Source organism: Rhinatrema bivittatum, chromosome 14 (assembly GCF_901001135.1).
Source record: "Rhinatrema bivittatum chromosome 14, aRhiBiv1.1, whole genome shotgun sequence".
Taxonomy (NCBI): Eukaryota; Metazoa; Chordata; class Amphibia; order Gymnophiona; family Rhinatrematidae; genus Rhinatrema; species Rhinatrema bivittatum.
Window position 1 is genome coordinate 60,713,375 of NC_042628.1, and position 20,836 is coordinate 60,734,210.

At 44.7% G+C, this 20,836-nt stretch overlaps 1 protein-coding gene across 3 annotated transcripts in view; it reads right to left on the reverse strand.

Annotated features, from left to right (window-relative positions):
* Positions 1–5,531: 5,531 nt before the first annotated feature.
* Positions 5,532–20,836, reverse strand: part of SPACA6 (sperm acrosome associated 6) — a 132,443-nt gene continuing 117,138 nt past the window's right edge. The window contains exons 6-9 of one of the 3 annotated variants that reach the window (XM_029577352.1): positions 10,580–10,662; positions 9,768–9,924; positions 9,117–9,330; positions 7,952–8,157 (exon numbers count right to left, since the gene is read on the reverse strand). In XM_029577352.1, the coding sequence (XP_029433212.1) occupies positions 8,103–8,157; positions 9,117–9,330; positions 9,768–9,924; positions 10,580–10,662 (509 nt within the window). In that variant the 3' untranslated portion in view covers positions 7,952–8,102. Of the gene's footprint in view, positions 8,158–9,116; positions 9,331–9,767; positions 9,925–10,558; positions 10,663–20,836 lie in introns of all 3 variants that reach the window. The other 2 variants (XM_029577351.1, XM_029577354.1) reach the window with 2 other exon arrangements.

The window sequence follows — 20,836 nt, forward strand, 5'->3', positions numbered from 1 at the left end:
GATTCGTGAAGGCACTCGGTGCCTTGGGTCTCCCGTACTAGTTCAATCAGAGATCAACCTGTACCTACCTGCAAAAAAGAACTTCGTGCATTCTTAGGAGCTACTGGATACTGCCAACTTTGGATTGCTAACTATGCCATTATAGCCCAACATTGTACGATAAACTGTGTGGAAAAGAAGCAGAGTCTCAACCCTTTCAGGGGAAGGACATGAACTAGCACATCTACAACAACTGAAAGAAGCCTTGATCTCACCTCCTGCTCTAGGATTAACCAGATGTAATGAAACCATTTCACCTGTTCATAGATGAGAAAAAGGAATGGCCATTGGGGTATTGACTCAAAGTTTTGGATCATGGGAACGACCTGTTGCTTACCTATCAAAAAGGAATGGACAATGTTTGCAAAAGGGTGGCCTGGTTGCCTTCGAAGCATTGCTGCTGCTGCATGCTTACTAATACCTGAAGCCGTTAAATTAAACATTTGGACAAACTCTGAAAGTGACAACCCCACATACCATACAAGGATTACTTGAAACTCATGGACCAAAATGGATGACAAATTCGCGTCTTGTCAAATACCAAGCCCTGTTATGTGAAACACCTGAAATTCAAATACAAGATAGTAAAAATCTAAACCCTGCCACCCTGCTGCCAGCCCCTGGGGCAGTTAATCATAATTGTGACGAAGTTATGGCTACCATACACTCCAGTCGACCTGACTTGAGAGATCAACCTTGGCAAGGCACATGGACTTTATTCACTGATGGAAGTAGCCAAATCATCAATGGAATACGAGTGGCTGGATATGCAGTACTCACTGAAGATGAGATCATTGAGGCCGGATCCCTGCCTCCAGGAACATCTGCTCAGAAAGCTGAGTTAAATGCCCTTACTCGAGCCCTACAGTTAGCAGAAGGCCGTATTGTGAACATTTATACAGACTCTAAATATGCCTTCCTGACTATTCAAGTACACGGAGCCTTGTACAAAGAAAGAGGATTTCTCACTGCCGAAGGAAAGCAATTGACAAATGCGCCAGAAATACATGAACTATTAAACTCAGTATGGTTACCATCCAAAGTAGCCGTGATGCACTGTAAAGCCCATACTGGAAAGTCTGATCCTATTGCTCGAGGAAACCAGAAAGCCGACTCTGCTGCAAAGGCTGGAGCTCAGGACTTATATCAAGCTGAAATGACCATATGCCCCCTTTTGCAGTTTCCAACTGAAATACCTACCTACTCAACAGAAGAAAATGAATGGGCACAGTCTGAAAACTTCCATCAACAACATGGATGGTGGATTATACAGGATGGCCGAATATGGATACCTGAAACTATTGCTTGGACAATAGTAAAAAGAAGCACACAACAACACACACCCTTGGACGTGATTCATTGGCAAAACTACTGGCAAAGACGTATTACATTAATCGAATCACACAATTGACTAAACATGCAATTAAATCAGTTTGTTACGTGTGCAAAGAATAATCCTCGCAACGGACCGGGTCCTGCTCCTGGGCATGTCCTTCGAGGGACTATACCATTTCAAGTCTGTCAAATTGATTTCACTCACATGACTCCTTCAAAAGGATACAAAGCTATGTTGGTAGCAGTATGTACTTATACTGGATGGATCGAAGCTGTACCCACGCGAACAGACACTGCAAGGGAGGTCGTTTCTCTACTTCTAAATCAGATTTTACCACGATATGGATTGCCAAGACAGATCAATTCAGACAATGGTCCAGCTTTCACCAGCGAAGTGACTCAGCACCTTAGTAAGATTCTTGCCTCAATGGCATCTACATTGCACCTGGAGACCACAAAGCAGTGGAACAGTTGAACGGGCTAACAGAACTTTGAAAAGTCAATTAGCCAAACTATGTCAGGAAACAAAAACCAAATGGCCCGATATCTTACCATTAGCATTGCTCCACATCAGATGCCACTCCACGACAATCGGGACTCACTCCTTATGAAATGATGTATGCCAGACCACCGCCGTTGCCATCGTTCCCCGAGTCATTTGCAGGTCCAAGGGGAAATGGCACTCGGCAAACAAATAAAAGGATTATATGATACCGTGGAAGCAATTCGCAAGTATACCTGTGAGACAGAGCCACTGATCTTAATCAATCCTATACATCAATTCCAGGTGGAAGACTCCTCTGTGGGTCAAGGAGTGGGATGAGTCTGACTTTCCTTAAACCTCGATGGAAGGGACCATTCACTGTGCTGTTAACCACACCCACCGCTGTTAAGGTATCTGGATGCCCCACCTGGATCCACTGGACCCCGCGTCAAACCAGCCACTAACACTTTGCAGGTCTCCAGGGCTGGTGACAAACACCTTGAGATTTACCAGAAATACAGCAAGAGCTAACATAGAGTAAAAGATTAATGCAGTCCTAAGAACATTAATAACCTGTTTATTTTCTCTCCTCCTTCACAGGCATTATAGCACATGATTTCAATACTCTGGAAGTGGGCCGTCAATGCTCTCCTAGTTACCGCTCTACTGTCATATGCCCTTCTAACAGTGATTGGAAATGGTTCATCAATATCATCTACATCATCATCTCTGCTCAACTATGGCTCATCTATACCATTATCAGAGAGTCCTATGGTTCTTAATGATGCTCCTATTTGCCGTACACAGCATCCCTCCCATACTTCACTCAGCCAAGGAATTTCACCGAATGTATCAAACAAGTGCGCACCACAACTGAAGATGGATACCAGCTGGTTTTCACAATCATTCATCAATCTCAACCACCACCGTCATGTGAAGAGAAACCTGCTTGTGCCTTAAATACCACCCAAGGACATCAGTCTTTTCATCGATGTATCCTAAACAACAAACTCATCTGCCATTCACCTAAGACACCCAAGTATTATAATATAACGCTCACCACTGGACTGCCAAAAAGCCTATACTTCTGATATCATATACCAGAGGGAAAAGGAATATTATACTAACATCACACTCAACGAAAGTCCTGATAGGGGGGGCCACCCAGTGTCTTCCTTACCTTTGATGCATGCGCCGGCCATCGGCAGACATCCAAGTGCGGTACATTGTGGATCTCAAGCATGGAAGAAGCCTACACTTTTCAATCACAAATATCTTTGTCCCTATGAATCGATCTAACAATCCTTCCCATTGGCTGCCATGTGCCGGTGATAAAGAGCTCTCCGGTTGGAATTTGGTGTGTGACTACACTGGAGGAGGATACCCGGGCTGCCCAGGAGTGGGCAGACTAAGTAAAGGAACTGGGAACATTATCACTCTAGAATGGCCAGTCAGGACTGAGGGATCCTCTTGGCAAGATATTTGGGGCTTTGGGATTGATGGAACAGGAGGAGATCCCATGACATACCTCACCATTACTCAGCGACGAGAAAACCACTTCCCGTCGTTCACCAAACACTATGGTGGGATATCAATCCTTCTTCGATGAAATCTTCCCCAGCTCAACGAGGAACTTAAGAAGCATGCCATCTCTCATCAAGCCAAAAACATGTTATAAACCTAGCCGAAAAACATAGCATTGTCTCTGGAAGTACAAAAACTGCTTTGTCTGTGGTGGTACCAACATTGGAGAACAACTGGCCATGGGAAGCCAAAGAGATCTTCCAGGCTGACCTGGATGCTATGAATACCACCACAAACATACAAACCGAAAACACAATCCCTATGAATGGGCTCTTCAGACCGATGTCATCGGAAGACAATGTTTATCAACGGCAATTCTCCAAAATTATATACGGTGCCTGTCGGAAATTCACCATGCACAGGAGTCCTTACTGTTACAAATAACAATCATACATGGTGGCAAACAGAAAATCAGACCATACCTACCCCATTTTGGCAGAGTTACTTTGAATGCTACTTGGAAAGCAGCTGGTCAACAAACGACTTCATTCATAGCCCCTGATGGATATTACTTGTATGTGGACGGCGAGCTTATGAACAATTAACCTTCTAAATGGTATGGCACCTGTTTCTCCTCGCAACAATACGCCCTAGTTTCTTCCTGTTACCAGTCACAGCAGGTGAGGACTTTAGGTGTGCCTGTCTATAGCCCCATGAAACCAAGTAGACGACGAAGACGGCATAGGTTTCCATTGGAGATTGGTCTGATCAGAAAGAATGGCCACCTGAACGTATTGTAGAATACTATGGGCCAGGGTACTTGGGCAGAGAGGATGGCTCATTTGGATATCGAACTCCAGTTTATATGAATAAACCGCATCATCCGACTACAAGCAGTTTCTTTGAGTTCCTTACTAATGAGTCAGCATTGGCCCTTAATATTCTAGCTAAACAAAATACCAAGCTAATTACTGCTGTATACCAGAATCGATTAGCTCTGGACTATCTCCTCGCTCAGGAGGGTGGTGTGTGTGGGAAATTTAACCTCTCTAATTGTTGTTTACAGATTGATGATAAGAGCAAGGTTATCGAGGAAATTACAGATCGCATGGTGCGACTAGCTCATGTTCCTGTGCAGACTTGGTCCGGAGCTCTTGACTGGACAGCCTCACTGCCTTCCTGGCTCTCATCTATTCCTGGACTCAAGGAACTTTTATTTCCTTTATTATTTTTCCTACTTTCTTGTGCTCTCCTTCCCTTGTGCTTCCCTCTCTTACTCAGGAGCCTGTCAACCATGATGGAGAAGATTGCTGATCGACGAGCAGCAGCCCAAATCATGATGCTGAACCAGTATGCCTCAATCTCATCATTTCCTTCCTATGATTCGTCGGACTCAGAAGATGAATCCTCTGTATACTATGACACTAACCTTTAATGCAACTAACATGTAAGGCCACCATGTTTGCTAGGGTTAAGTCCGGCTACAAAGGGGGGGGGTGATCCAATAGGGACCCCTCGTCTCAAACCGGTGAAGAAATCAACGACCTAGCAAATATTTTAGGGCCGACACCAAGTAAACATGACACTAATTATTGTTTGTCTTTTCAGCTACCTCACAGATGAAAGTGATACTTCCGCCTTCTATCGAAGTTGAAGTATCAAAGGGGGGAATGAAGGAGTTCAATTTTATGGATGACCGATGAATGAGACAACTGAAAATCTTTAATTAACCACGCCAGCAGTGAAACGCACAGCCATATTGAATGTACTAACATTTGAAACGCAATGGCATGCATTACGTAGTTACGTACTGACATTCAGTGGAACGCACTTCCATTTTGAAATAACAATTTGTATTGTATTAATACGATTATCGCTATGAAATGTCTAACACGTCAATTAAATGACGAAACAATAAGTCTGATTATAAGCTACACCTCCTTGAAAACCACGCTAGAAAATGCTTGTTCAGCAGTTTGTAGAACGCATGTGTAAAAGATAAGAAATGTAGAATGTATAAGAGCCAGCTCCTGAAGGGGCGTGGCATGCAGTTGTACTAAGCCCTTGTCTTAGCTGCATCTTGCTGGCAATAAAAGTCTATCTTTACGAATCAGTTGTCTGGGCCTCCTTTCTGACTTTTAGAGACGGTTACAGTACTACAGGGAACAAGTGACAGCTTTAGATAGGACTGGAAGGTACAGAGCAGGAAACGTCTCCTTATCCTGGTTGGTGATATGAGGACTGAACGAGCAGTACTTGAAGCAGGCAGAATGTTTTCTAGAGGCAGAGCAAGTAAGTTCCTGCAGGCCCCAGTTCAGACTGGGCTTAGTGGGGGTACAGGGGGATCCTGGACTAGAAATGGGGTAAGGCCTTGGCTTTTACATTTATAGCTTTAGGAAGGGACAGGCAGGCGCCTCAGTGACTAATCTTTTATCAGGTGTAGCCTATACTAATCATGTTAGCAGGGCCCCTAAATATATAGGAATGGTTTTGTGTTTGCAAATGTCAGCTCCAGGGGAATCTCCATTGGCTGCCTATGATATAGTAGTACAGTTATCATCAGATTTTTTTTTTGTCAGGCCTCACTATATCCAATAGGCTGTGCTTAACCCTTTCACCAATGATGTTCACATAATTTTATTATCCTTATTTTATTCTTATTCAAAGTACCTGAATATACAGTGCCTGAATGTAATCTGCTTAGAAGTGTCTGAAAGGCAGAATACAAATCAAATACATAAAATAAGTCAAACAGGGAGGTCCCTGTCTGAGTGAGCTGACAGTTGTTAAGTGGAAAGGAACTATGCCAGAGGGATGGAGTGGAAACTGACAGCAAGTGTATAGGGAAGAGTCTGCTAAAGCCTGGTAGAGAAGGGACTGGAAGGTGACGAGGACAGGGCACAGAGAAAGTGGGGAAGAAGTTGGATAAACAAGAAGGCACCAGGGCCGGGCTCTGGGGAGTGCACAGGGTATGGGCTGAGGGGTGGGTAGGTAGCAGCAGATGAGAAAGGTTTGATTCCAGCTTGCAGCCACAAACTGTTTAAAGTAAATGCTTTCCAGCTGGCACAAGCAGTGGCGATCTCTTAAGCTTGAGAATCTCCATTGCCTATCAATAGTGGTGGGAATGGTAGAGGCGTGCTCCTTTCTTCTAGTTCTCAGCTGGAGAAGCACAAACACTGGCCTGTGGGCACACCTCAGCATTTGCAGCCTGCTGGGGGTTACAGCAGTACCACGTATGAAGAGAAGCTGATCCTGTGCTGCCCCCTGATGTTCACGGTGGGTATTGCAGGCTGCTGGATCTTGCCAGGAAGTTACTAAGGGTGAGCAGAAGGAATACTGAGGGCTGAGGCTGCCCCTTTACTCAGGCAGCAAGAGGATACACCTGGGACTGCTTCCCCAACAGGACTGTGATGCCTTAAGGTGGAGGCTGGGAACTTCTTCCAGTTAACCTCATGTGTACCCTGTAGGTTTGGACTTTGTTTGTAGAGGCTACAGTGCCTCATAGACACATTATCTTTCTTTAAAAGATTTCTAAACCAACTTTCTGGCCTTTTCAAGGTTGCCCAAAGTAGTGTACGGAACTAACACTTTTACCAAGCTCCTTTTGCATGCCACTGTTAGAGAGGAAACTGGGAAAGACAGACCCAGGGTTGTCTGATGGCTCTTACTTCAGAATATGCAGATTCAGTACTGCTTTTATACACCCCCATCTCTTACCATCACCCTCCACCCCCCTCTACTGGCTCCTGGGTCTTATAGTACCTGTACTTCAAAACTACAAGTCCCTGCATGCAGTGCGATAAGATCAGGCCTGAATTAGCTTGTCCTGAAAAGATGGAGCTACTTGGTGATCCTTCTGATCCCATTTGGACTTCTGCTGTCAAACAGTACCTGTCCAATCATTCGTCCAAACAGGCTTGACCTCTGCCCAGTGGCCTGAAGAAGACAGATACCACCTTCATTAAGGGATCTCAGTGCCACATTTATGCTTGTCCCCATTCCCCTCTCTCTCCTCTATCTCTCTTGGCCACTGTCCTCATTCCTTCCCTATCTGGCTGTTATCAGGACACTGCATGCGCAGCCTCTCTCTTTACTCCTATCCACACCCCCAGCCCGAAGCCATCAAATACCGTGCAGCATCCTCTGCCTGTATCTGTTTTACCTCTCTCAGCTTCTTTTTTCTCTCCTTCCCTTTTTGTCTTTCACGGATACTTGGCCTAACACTCTGTCTGTCTTGCTCCTGTTTTTTTGTCTATATGTAAATTTCAGTGCTTCATATCAGTCCCTAACACCCAATCATACAGCAACAGATGTGTTTTCTCGTTGGCTTTTGAAAGCAGTACCTGAACAGGAATGATAGGGAAGGCAGGCCTGGATTTCTGCATAGGCCTGTGCCTAGGACAGCCCCTGCCACTGCCGCCATCAGGAGCCACGGTCTGCGAGCCATCTCCAGGAGGCCCCTGCCACAAATCGTTGCCACTGTCAGATCTGCCGAGAATCATGAAGCCCCAAAAAAGAGAGGGAATGCAGGTCCAAGTGGCATTTAGAAGCCCGGGGGTAGGAGGGTCCTCACTGAAAGCGGGGTAGACGACAGCACCACCAGTACCCATGAGGTGATACAATCCAGCCTCTGTCACTGAAGGGTAGAGGAGCAGGGTGAAATGAAAAAGACAGAAAGAGATGGCGAGAGAGGAAGGCAGAAATAGATATTTTGAATTTGTCACTGTTTTGGTGAGGTTCTCTCTTCTGTATCTGTTGCATAGCGATATGCCATTCTGAAACAGAAAGAAGATATGTTTTTCAGTAAAGCATCCTTGGGGAGGGTCTGCTTATTCCCCTCCCCTCGCCCCCAAAACAGGATTACCAGCTTGGGGAAAAAGCAGCCACCTGCCCCCACTCCTTCGCCAACCTCAACTCTTCCTCTATCACCAACCATCCCTGTCTCGTGGACTTTTACTTCTTTGAGCTGAGGACGGTCTTAGGAAGGCTCACCTACTGGAGACTGAATCAGTGCTGGCTGTGCTCCTAGGCCCACGGATTGGAGACTCCGCTTCCTCCCATATTGAAGCCAGGAAGGGATGGAGCCACTACAGGACCTGGGAGCAGACCGCGTGCTGCCTCTGTCCCCAGCCCGTGCACCTTGACAACATATTCCACACTGCCAAGATCGGATCTTGGAGTGCTTGAAGAAAAGGTTTGCGGGACACAGAGGGTTTCGTGGAAGGAAGGAGGGCATCTTCAACCTGTCTGGAGACTGGCGGTTGGCAGAATACCGGCACTTACATTGGTTGGTTTTCTAGTCCTGCCCGATTATTGACGTCCCTTAAAAAGAAGCCTGCCTGGCCGGCCATGTACTGGCTAGTTGGCAACTCTAGCCCCAAGCTGCCTATCCTGGAGTCTTGTCTTCAGCAATGGCAGGGAGGCTCTGGGCATGTGATCATAGAGATCTCGCTGTTGCTTCCCTCTGCTAAAGATATCAAACATAGCAGGGCTAAGAGGAACAGACTGAGCTAGGCCTGCCTTTACCCCGGTTTCTCTAAGCAGGAACTGCAAGTCCCATAATGCAATGAGAGGAAAAACAGGACTGAAGCAGTCTGCCAACTCCATCTCATTCCTCCTTTATCCCTCGGCTCTCACATCATGGCCCTGATAGAGGTGTGTCCACTGGTTCAGAAACGGGGGTTAAATCTCCTTCCCCCTTCCTCTCCCATCTTCCAGATGGGCGTTCACGCACCCAATTAGCAGCGTAGCTATCATGGTGAGCAGGGCGACAGCCACAATGATCAGAAGCACGCCAGTCCTGCTGAGGAAGCCGGGCTGCTGCAGGAGCTCATGGAAGGAGATGGAGATGATGCGCTGGGACAGAATGATCCCATCCTCGTCGGCATCCAGCACGCCATAGAACAATTCCTGTAGCTTCACGGTGGCAGCAGTATTGGAAGCCGTGACTAGAGAAGGTCAGAATCAGAAAAGGAGCATGAGATGGCAGCTCATTACGCTGGGAGAGGAGCTGCTGCTACTCAGACTGCAGTCACTGGGTCATGCATAAAGGAGAACTGCCCTTTCTGGCAGCCTGGAATTTTAGGGTGGCCATCTGACCCAGGTCAGCTCTGACAGGCTGATCCAGGCCTGGTTTTGCACCATTATATCTATGGACTTGTAATTCCTGCTCTTCATAGAGAAACTCGAGCTATGTACATAAATACAGTGGAGTAAAGCATGGCCTGGATCGGCCTGTCAGGCTTGACCTGGATTGGCTTGTTGGGCTTGACCTGGATCAGGTGGCAACCCTAGCTGGAACGAGTACATATAGGGCTAAAGGAGAGCTGCCTTCTCTTCCTCTGCTCCATTAGTATTCAGGCAGTAAGTGGGAATTAATAGGTACCATTAATGTAAAAATAATTCCTGGCTAAAATGTCTTCTTCCTCCTGAATCTGGCAGCTATAGGTCCCTTGGTGGTACGGCCTGGTGGGTTTGATGATTACGGCGAGGTCTTCTCCTGTATGCAGATGTGTGAAATAGGACAGATCCCGGGTCCTGAGCTGCAAGCAGAGAGGACAAGGAGCATCGCTTACCTTTCTTGCTAATCTGACAATGCAAGACTCTTCCCCTTCCCATTCAGCTCTCATCATAGCCTCTCTCTGCAACCTCTTTCCATATTCTTTCCCTTCTGGCTCTCATCAGATAATCATTGTTCACAGACTCTCTCCTTATTCCTTCCCCATCTGTTTCTAATCAGTAAAACACCTTGTATAATCTCCCTACTCAAGCTCTGCAGTGCCCTTTTGTGGCTGGGAAAGTAGATTGCAGCTGCCTTGGAGCTACTTCCAGAGCTATTTAGATGACCACTAGGTGTCTGTGTAAGAGCCTGGCTCTCCCTCTGCTCTGATAGTTTCTTGAAGAGCAGTATATTAAAATAATAAGCACTCAAATCAAATGTGAGGGAGCTGTGGGTGACTGCTCCATCAGGAGTTCTCAGTCATGGTTAACCCCAGGGACCAAAGTTCAACTGGGAATGGAAGTTAGATCTTCTATAGGGTAGGAGCCAGAGCCAGGGATGGAACCCAGGTCCCCTGTTTGGCAGCACAGAGAGCACGAGAGTAGAAGACAGATTTAGGAAAAGAGCCAGCAGGGAGCCAAAGTTGCTACAAACCAATTTCCAAATAATCAACCTACATTATTTGCAAACTTCCATACCACGGTGACGTCTTTGGGGAGGGGAAACTTGACAGTACACTGAAAGGAGCTCCGGGAGTTCTCGTTCACAAAAATATCCTGCACTGCAAGAGATGGAGAGCATGCAATCTGTCAAAGCCAGGGGCAGCTTTTTCCTTTCCCCCAGAGTAGAGTTGCCAACTGGTTCCAGATTTTAAGAACAGGTTGATCCAGTCCTGTTTTTACTAACCTACATCCAGGTACTTATAATAAATCCCAGCATGCAATGCTGTAAAACCAGGACTGGATCAATCTGTCCTGAAAATCTGGAGCCAGTTAGCAACCCTACTCCAGCGACATGCACACAGTTCAAAGTCAAACCTCAATTTGGCAAATTTCAGCCTACTTTGAATATGACAGGATAGGCACATTTTTGCCAGCTCCATTGGAATAATCTGATAGGTAGTTTCCAGCAGATCTATTGGGAACATCTGTAGCTGATCACCAGCAACCCAAAGCAGATTCCAGGATAACTGTGGTAGCTTTCCTCACATTCACTGCCCTGCAGATTTGCTGCAGACATGGCTTTTCCTTTGTAGAGAGGACTCAATGCACCCAGGGGAGCTTCTGTGAGTTTCTGGAACCTCTTTCAAAGAGAATCATTTGGATAAGGGCCCTGGGATTGGTAGGATTCATGTTAGCAAACCAGGGCTGGTTCCAGGCAACTCCAGAGGACTGCAAAAATCTGGGACTAGTGAACGGAGCTGCTCGGCAAGTCACTAGTCCACTGGAACAGCAAGAGGATGTCAAGGTATTGAATCAATGGCTGAGTGGAAATGTGCTAGGCAAAGGGAGGTGAGGATTTCCAGTTTTACTTCAATTGATGATTCCACAGGATACCTCAGCCAAAATAAATTACAAATCAGGGATTAGAGGAGATTAGACCATGATTACTGGCAAATAAATTATTTTTCAGTCCACTTAAGACTCAAGTATTTTGGGTCAGGAATGGGTCATGGGAAGGGTGGAATCAATCCTTATTCTGAAGAGGGTAAATTTAACCCCTAATGATTGTGTTAAGAATTTGCAAGTTTTCTTTGGCTCCTCACTCAGGATGGAGAATCATATTGCATCTATCTATAGGCAAACTATTTCTTTTTTAGAACTGATCCTTTTGTCAGTCAATTTGATCTGCTAAAGGGGTTTCCAGCAAAAACTGAAAAAATGAACTCAGTTGTTGCAGGACAGCCCTGCTGGTTCTGGGGTTAAGGAACATATTACCCCAACTGTTTGGACTTCATTGACTATCTGTGGTAAAGACATATGTTAGTTAGTTAGTTAGTTATTTAGTTAACTTATTTAGACATTTTATATACTGTCGTTCCATGTATAGATCACAACGGTTTACAAAGTAACATAACTCAACAAGCAATGATTGGTTACAAAGGTGGTATTCATAGACAGGCATTAACATCTATCAAGTGAAATGATCTAGTACGAATTAATAATTGATCTAGTACTTAAGGCAAAGAGTATGGAAAATTAAAATGAAATGATGGTTTTCCCATTTAGTCAGAGGGTGGTCTTGAGAATCTTAAATTCTCTCTTTTGATTTATTCTTCATGATTCTATAATTATCTTTTGTCTTTCTTGTCTTTGTGGCTCAGTATATTCTGATGTTTTTAGGTTTGTTTATGTGCGTTTTTGAATAGCCATGTTTTTAGCTCATGTTTAAATTGTTATGATTCCTCCCTTAGCTGTGCCATGGAAGGCCTCTCACCTTTTCTCTGGAAGCTGCACCGAAGCTGGGGCCTTGCCTGGACAGTCTATCCCAGTTTTGCTCCATAGCCTGGGAGGCTGCCATTGTTATCTGGGCCTACCTGAGGTCTGCTCTGCTTCATCCTTGACTTTCTGGTTTTGGCCTCGCCCCTTCTTCCTAAGGGGTCAGCCCGCAGCTCTTCTCTTTAGTTATAGGGCCAGCCGGGTGTGGCCCATCTAAACTCCTCCCAAGGAGTTGCCTGCTTCCTGCTTTATAAAAGGACTTCTCTTTCAGTTCTGCTTTGCATGCATTGGAGTTACTTGCTCCTGGATGTCTTGCCTTCCAGCGCTCCTGCAGGCCTTCATTCTTCATTGGAGCTCCATGTCTCGTCTTGATATGTTTCCATGTTCCTGTTGTCCAATGTCCTTGGTTCCTGATGTCTTGTCTTCGCCTCTGCTTCCAGAACCCCATGTTCCTCGATGCCACCCTTTCCTGGTGTGCTCATGGTACATTGCCTGTCTTCTCGTCCGCAGCTCAAGTCTCCAGAGGGTCATCCTTGCCTGAAGCCAAGTCCCGTGTCTTGGTCCTGTTTCCTGTTTGAAGCCAAGTTCTGTCTTGGTCCTCCGTCTTGACTCTCGTTCCAGCCCTTGGATGTTCTTGGGGCTGCTCCATCCATGCCTAAGACTCTGACTGAACCTGTGCCATTCCAGCGTGGTCCGTGACCAGCCTAGCATGGGCTGTGTAGAGCGCGTCTTGGTACAGGCTTCTACCGAATCTTCGCCATGTTCCAGCTTCATCTATTCCACACCTCGTCTAGAGCCTGCTTCGCATTCTAGCGTGGTCTGTGACCAGCCCATTGGGTCCGCCCATTTATGGTGGGCTGTATAGGGCGCGCTGCGTGGCAGCCTCAACCCAGTACTTGACTTTGTTGCTGAACCTTGATCCTGAGTCTTCGAAGTTCCTTGCCTCCATCCAGAGTCTTCCAAGTTCCTTGTCTACGTCTAGAGTCTTTATGTTCCAGAGCCTTCATCTGCCCTCATCCGTAGTCTGGCCTGCTGTTTCTTGTCATTCCTTGTGGCAGGTCCAAAAGGGCTGGGAACGGTCAGAAGACTGTTCATTATCTAACATTAGGTGTTGGCCCAAAAGCTTGTAGGTCCGGAAGAGGGTCAGTCCGTCCGTCTCCACCCATGCTGGGATATGCCTCGCCAACCCTTGGTGCTGCCTTGGAGTCCTCTGGGGTCATGCCGAGGTCCAAGGGCACACAATCCCCTCAAGTTGGGATCACTCTCCCAGTGCTCCCCTTCTGTAACATAAATCTTTTTCTATTTGATAAAATGCGTAGTATCTGATGTAGAGAATTCCAGAGCTTTGGACCTCCTATGGAAAACACTCGAGCTCTTATTTGCGTCAGATGTATGCTCTGTATTGTGGGAATAGATAATAGTCCTGTCTTTTGAGATCTTAGGGAGTCATTTTCTATCGATATCGCACGCGAAAAGGGACTTTTTGCCTGCAATAGCTAGATGGAGTCGGGGCAGAGTCGGAACCAGAAGAGGAGTCGTCGAGGCAGTGTCAGGGTGGACGTGGCAGAAACTTTGCTGGCGGCGATAAGGTAAGACCTGTTATCTCCGCCAGTAGCGCGCCCAATAGCACCACTTTTCACGGTGGCACTAATAGGGTGCGAAAGCTGGCAGTGATAACACCACGGTGGTGCATCGCTGCCGGCTTTCTCAGGCCCCCCCCCCTGCTTTGCCCCCCGTTACCACGCGATCCAGAAAACCGTGCGACGTTAGAAAATCCAGGCCTTAGTGTTTGTTGAGGATTGTAAGGTTGTAGTGTCACTCCTAACAAGCCTGTGTTATTGGAATGAATGATGTTGAATATTATTGTTAATACTTTATAGTAGATTCTGGCTTGTACTGGTAACCAATGCAGTGACATCAGCGAGGGTATAATGTGATCATATTTCCTAGATCCTAATAAGAGTCTTGCTGCAGCATTTTATAATATTTGTAGTGGTTTTAAGTGACATGCTGGAAGACCAAGTAGTAAGGAGTTACAGTAGTCTAGGTTTGATAATATTATAGTTTGCAATACAGTATGGAAGTCCTCGAAAGTTAATAATGGTTTCAGGCGATGTAGTATTTGCAACTTGGCATAACCTGTCTTGATTAATTTACTGATGTGCATTTTTATTGTAAGGTTCTCATCTAGCTGTATACCTAAATCCTGTACTTGGTTTGAGGGATTAATTTGAAAATTACGAGGTTAAGTACAGGCGGTTTAAGTATCGATGAGTTTCTACTCAGCCAAATGAGTTCAGTCTTTTTAGGGTTTAATGTTGGTTTAATTTGCGAAAGTTCTTGTTGTATTGCTTTCATAAAGGTAGAGTATCAAAGCTGTATTGCTTTCATAAAGGTAGCGTATCGAAGCTGTATTTTCAATTTATTTGGAGAGTGGAATGTAAAACTGTTTGTCGTCAGCATTCAAGAAGAAAGTTATTCCTAGATTCATCAGTAATTTACATAGAGGGAGCATGTATATATGAAATAATGATGCTGAAAAGGCTGAGCCTTGAGGGACACCTGTATCACAGTGGAAAGTATAAGATTGTTACATTTGCCAGCTGTGGAGCTCCGAGGTCGGCCTCACTCAGCTGATGCCACAGTGAAGACAGCCCCGGGCTCCCTTGTAGCAGCAGGGAGCCATCGCCGACGTAGCCTCAAATCCTCATGGCCCTGAGTGCTGCTGCGCTCAGGGTGCCACTGTCGCCATTGTCCCCATGCTGTTCTGAACGCTGCCAGCATAGCCGCACTCCCTCTCCACTGCGAGAGGACGCCCCCGATTTCCGCTCCTGCATCAGGAATCCCTATGCGTGTGCCTGTCCTCAAGATTTAAAGGGGCTGCGGATGGAAACGCTCTGCAGCCCTCCTCGATGACATCATCGCTCTAGCCCTCTAGCTGGACCATGCTTTCAGCTTTTGCCTTGGCAATAGGTCTCCTTGCTCCTGAGAAGTGGATTGCCATTCCTGAGTTCCTTATGTGTTCCTCGTCTTCATCCTTGGTTCCTCGGACTGATTTTGGATTTGACTTCGGATTGGACCTTGACCTATGCCACCTGCCTCGACCCTTGCCTGGACTTGACCACGAGCTTTGCCCCCTGTCTCAACCCATGCCTGGATCTTAACCTCGACCTTCACTGCCTGTTCCTGACCTCGGCTTGTGCCATGGTGTCTCTTCTTCCACTGGGACATCCATCTCCACAGAGGCCCCACATAAGTCCAGCCGGCCCCGGCACCAGAGGGCTCAACCTAAGGAGAACGTGAGCTGGTAGTGGAGAAGCTCCAGCAGGGCCTCTGCTTTCCATCAGCCTCACCTACCAATGGTGGGGACCTGTGGGGCTCCTCCCCACAGGTAGTGTCAACCCCACCTCTGTCCAAGGGTCCACCAGCATAACAGACCTGGACAGACAAATAGCAAATGAAATTTAATGTGGAAAAATGCAAAGTGATGCACGTAGGGAAGATTAACCCAAATTATAGCTATACAATGCAAGGTTCCACATTAGGAGTCACCATTCAGGAAAAGGAGAGAAGCGTCATCGTTGATAATACGTTGAAAACTTCTGCTCAGTGTGCAGCAGCAGCCAAGAAAGCAAATAGAATGCTAGGGATTATTAGGAAAGGAATGGAGAATAAAACAGAATATCATAATGCAACCTCATCTTGAGTATTGTGTGCAGTTGCGATCACCACATCTCAAGAGCCATATAGCAGAATTAGAAAAGGTTCAGAGAAGGGTAACCAAAATGATAAAGGGGATGAAATGAGTCCCCTATGAGGAAAGGCTAAAGAGGTTAGGACTCTTTAGCTTGGAGAAAAGACAGCTGAGGGGAGATAGGATAGAGGTCTATAAAATAATGAGTGGAATGGAATGAGTAAATTCTAATCAGTTGTTTATTCTGTCAAAAAGTACAAAGACCAGGGGGGACACAATGAATTTACTAGGTGATACATTTAAAACTAATAAAATATTTTTTTACTCAATACATAATTAAGCTCTGGAATTTGATGCCAGAGATTGTGGTGAAAGCTATTAGTGTAACTGCATTTAAAAATGGTTTGGATGGGGAGGAAATGAAGTCATTGAGGCCATCGGTCACCTAAATGATAGCTCCTCTACCCAGCAAACAATGTCAGTGATAATCTCAGGCATCGAAAGGAGCATTTTTTCTCCAACTTACCTGTTTACTTTGTGCCTGCTTTCCGATATCAGTAAAATGAAAATCGGTTGATTTTTGCAAGTTTTCTTATCAGAAACTGGACTCTACTCAAGAGACCAACTTGGACAAGATGGCACTGGATGATGACGCAACTTCTGAACCCGACCCTGATGGCGCCTCTACATTGTCGAATACAGATCTACCTATCAAAGTGGAGTTCAACAGTTGGTTTTGTGATTTGCGTCATTAGGAACTATAAGAAGGAAATGAAGGAGCTGTTAGGTGATATGAAGGAAGAAATATCACAATTAGGGCGCCAGCTTGCTGATTCAGAAAACAGATCTGCTGCTTCTCTAACCAACAAACTTGAGGATCTTGAAAATCATTCCCACCGGAATAATTTGAGATTCTGCGGTGTGCTGAGACTCCAGAATTTTAAGACTGCATGGCAGTGGTGCTTCAAGTCTGCCAGAGCTTGCTGATCAACCTGGATCAACCTGAATTGTCCCAGCAGGTCAGTGTTAAGGTGGAGAGGGCTCGAACAAAGATGGCTGCCGCACTGTGAACGCGAGCAACTCGACTCTCAGTGTCTTCTGGAATAGCTTTTCTCTTTCTTGTTTTCCTGGAAATATTTTCTGGTTTTGAAATGCTGCATACTAAGAGAAAAGCTAAAATTCGTGAAAACCTTACCTCCACTCCTAATACTGGGTTAAGACAATCGAGAATCGAGGAAGCTTTCGGGGACACGTATCATAAACCGGAAGGAGGAGCCGCGAGCAACCCCGGCGGAGAGCAGCTGTCGGACGCTTAGGCCGAAGAGACATCCCTCAGCCCCAGAGCGCCAACTATGCCTGCATTGCCATATAGACCCCCAGAAGGAGAGGGGAGAAAACAACAGATACTGGCGCTGAGGGAACAAGCGATTCCAAAAATTTCTGGTGCCCTGAGAAGCGACGGTATTTACCTGTCTGCTTTGGAGAGCCCGGACCAACAGGGCTCAGAGGGAAAGAATGAGGAAGAACGGCGCATGGAGGGCGATGCAGGCCCCTTGGAGGTAGGAGGTAAGGGAAATGGAATACACGTAAATGTGCCATTAGAGACTCCAGAAAAGATAACACTGGAAGAAATTTGGAAGGCAATAGTGAATATGAACAGAGCTATTAATGATTTAACCACTGCTGTGAAACAAAATTTCAATAACGTACAGAGAATGGAAAATAAAATCCTAACGTTGGAAACTACTCTGAAATTGGCTGAAACAGAAATTAAGGAAGTTAAAGAAGTTCAGTGCAACTTAATAAAATCTGATAATATAGCAATGAAAAGAATGGAGATTATTGAAAATGAATTAAGAAGAACCAACTTAAGGTTCCTTAATTTTCCTAAGACCAGGTGGATGACATCTAAAGATCTCCTTAAAAGTTATTTGATAAATATTTTAGGATTAACAGAAGAGACTATACCAACAATTTCCAAAATATTTTACTTGCCAGCCAAGGGAGAGGAAAAGAAAAAACAAGATCTTGAACAAATTTCTTCTGGTAATTTAACAGACATTTTAGAAAAATCTTTTGAGACTAAGATAGAGTCTACGGCAACACTCTTGGTGACGTTTACACAAATAACAGATAGAGATACCATATTGCGATTATCTTTTCGAAACCACAGTACGCTTTTCTATGTCAACAAGTGAGGGTATTTCCTGACATCACCAAGAGTATGCAAGGGAAAAGAAAATCTTTTCTGATGATGAAGAGAGAAGTAACATCCAGGGGCGCAAAATTCTTTTTAAGATTCCCTTGAAGATGTATTTTGGTTTATCAGAATAACAGATATATTTTTTCGGATCCTGAGCAATTACGGATATATCTAGATTCTCACTCCTAAATAACTTCAAGGGTGTTGGACAAAATGTAATTTGATACATGTCACAGTGCCGTAACTGAATATTATGACTATTTCTTTTGAACTGCTTAATAATTGTGTTCTCCCTATATTCTTATAATATTAGAAAGAAATGGTTATTTCTTCTTGATGTATTGATTTTGAAATGTATTTCTATTGTTTTCTGGATGACATTGTTAATAATGTAAATCTCATTAAAATTCAATAAAAATAAAATTTAAAAAAAAAAAAAAAAAAAAAAAAAAAAAAAGGTGGAGAGGGCTCATAGGGCCCTTGGCCAGAAGTTGGTGAACCGGCCAAGGGACATAATAACATGTTTTCATAGTTATGCTATAAAGGAGAAAATATATAATCTGGCCAGGAAACAATCATTTTGGAAATGGCAGGGTCATGATGAAATGATTTATGCTGATATTTCTCTGACTGCGCTATGTAAGCAGCAGGAGCTGCATACGATCACCAACATACTCTGGAAGGACAGTGTCCGTTATCGGTGGCTACACCCTTTTGGACTATGGTTCTCTATAAAGGGAGTTTCGCTTCACGTGAAAAATATTGAAGAAGCATCTACGGTTTTCCTGGAGGCCGGGCTACACTGATCTCGAGCAAGGACAGGGATCTCAGATTTTGGCTCAACGGAAGGATGATGCCTCTCACTGGCAATGCGTCAGGAAAGGAGGAAGTCGGCTGCGTAGAAATTCAGAGGGTTCTAATGTGTCAAAGAAGCTGCTTGAGACTTTTGGGACAGTTTCTTTGGTTATATTTAACTGTCTGGGTCTCTAGTCACCCTTCTGACTGAGTTATTCAAGTTGCCCGAGATATATTTTATTTTCTGTTATCTTTTTTCTTTAACAAGTTTGTGCTGCCTTGATATTATATATTGCTCTTGCAATTTTTGATGATATGCTCACTGGAGGGGGTAGGGGGGTATGTGGGCCTCGTTGGCTAGTCCTCCTAATGTGTTTATGGATCCGCCATTTAGATGTGGTGTCCTGATGGGGATAGGGGAAATAGCTACTTTTAATTTTTTTTTCTCAAGGTTCTCTTCTACGGCACTTCAGTGGAGGGTTACTATGCGAGAGTTAGAATTTCACAGGAGATTAGTTGATAGTATGGTTTCATTTATCAGCTCTGGTTGTTCTCTGTGGCAAGTGAGGTGGTTATCCATTCTAGCCTCGTTCTCTTGATCAATCCTTTATGGCTTCTTTTACAATATTATCTTTAAATGTTAAAGGGTTTAACACCTACTGCAAAAGACGATTATTGGTTTCTGACTTACAAAGATTACAGGTATCAATTGCACTAGTGCAAGAAACTCATCTAAAAAGCAGATACGAGCACCTTCTATGCTCTGATGTATTTCCATCTCAGTTTTGGGCAGCTTGTACCAATGAGGCAAAATATAAGGGGGTGGGTATTCTTTTTAGAAAGGATTTTCTTTTTGAATGTATAGAAAGACTAGGGGGCACTCCATGAAGTTAGCATGTGGCACATTTAAAACTAATCAGAGTAAATTCTTTTTCACTCAATGCACAGTTAAACTCTGGAATTTGTTGCCAGAAGATGTGGTTAGTACAGTTAGTATATCTGTGTTTAAAAAAGGATTGGATACGTTCTTGGAGGAGAAGTCCATTACCTGCTATTAATAACCACCGCTATTACTAGCAACGGTAACATGGAATAGACTTAGTTTTTGGGTACTTGCCAGGTTCTTATGGCCTGGATTGGGCACTGTTGGAAACAGGATGCTGGGCTTGATGGACCCTTGGTCTGACCCAGTATGGCATGTTCTTATGTTCTAGGGATCCTCATGGGATGTATATAATACTGGTGATTCCAGTGGGGGTCAAGAGATACACACTTGGCAATCTCTTTGCTCCTAACGCCAGGCAAGGTTTATTTTTCAATGACCTGGGAGAGATTCTGAATGTAAAGGCCGAGGACCACCTAATTATAAGGGGTGATTTTAATCTCAATATTAACCCAGCTTTAGACAATTCTCCTGGTTCAGGCTTGGTCACACGGAGGGATCATCGTTCCTTGAAGACTTTCCTGTTTAGGATGAGTGTACTTGACATATGGAGATGCCGCTACCCTAGGTCTAGGAATTATACTTATTTCTCTTGTTCTCACAAATCATATTCCAGAATTGATTTATTCCTGGCTGACAAAGGGATTGTGAACAATATATCTACAGTGGTTATTGAACCTAAAACCTGGTCTGACCATGCTCCTATTTGGATGTCAATGGAATTTGCTAACTACGATAAGGGCCAATTATTTTGGAGGCTAAATGACAGTTTATTAGAAGATGAGGAATTCACAGTGCAATTCCAGGCAGCTATAGAGGAATAGCTAGATATTAATGATATGTCTCCTGTAGTGATTTGAGACTGCCTAAAGGTGGTGCTGA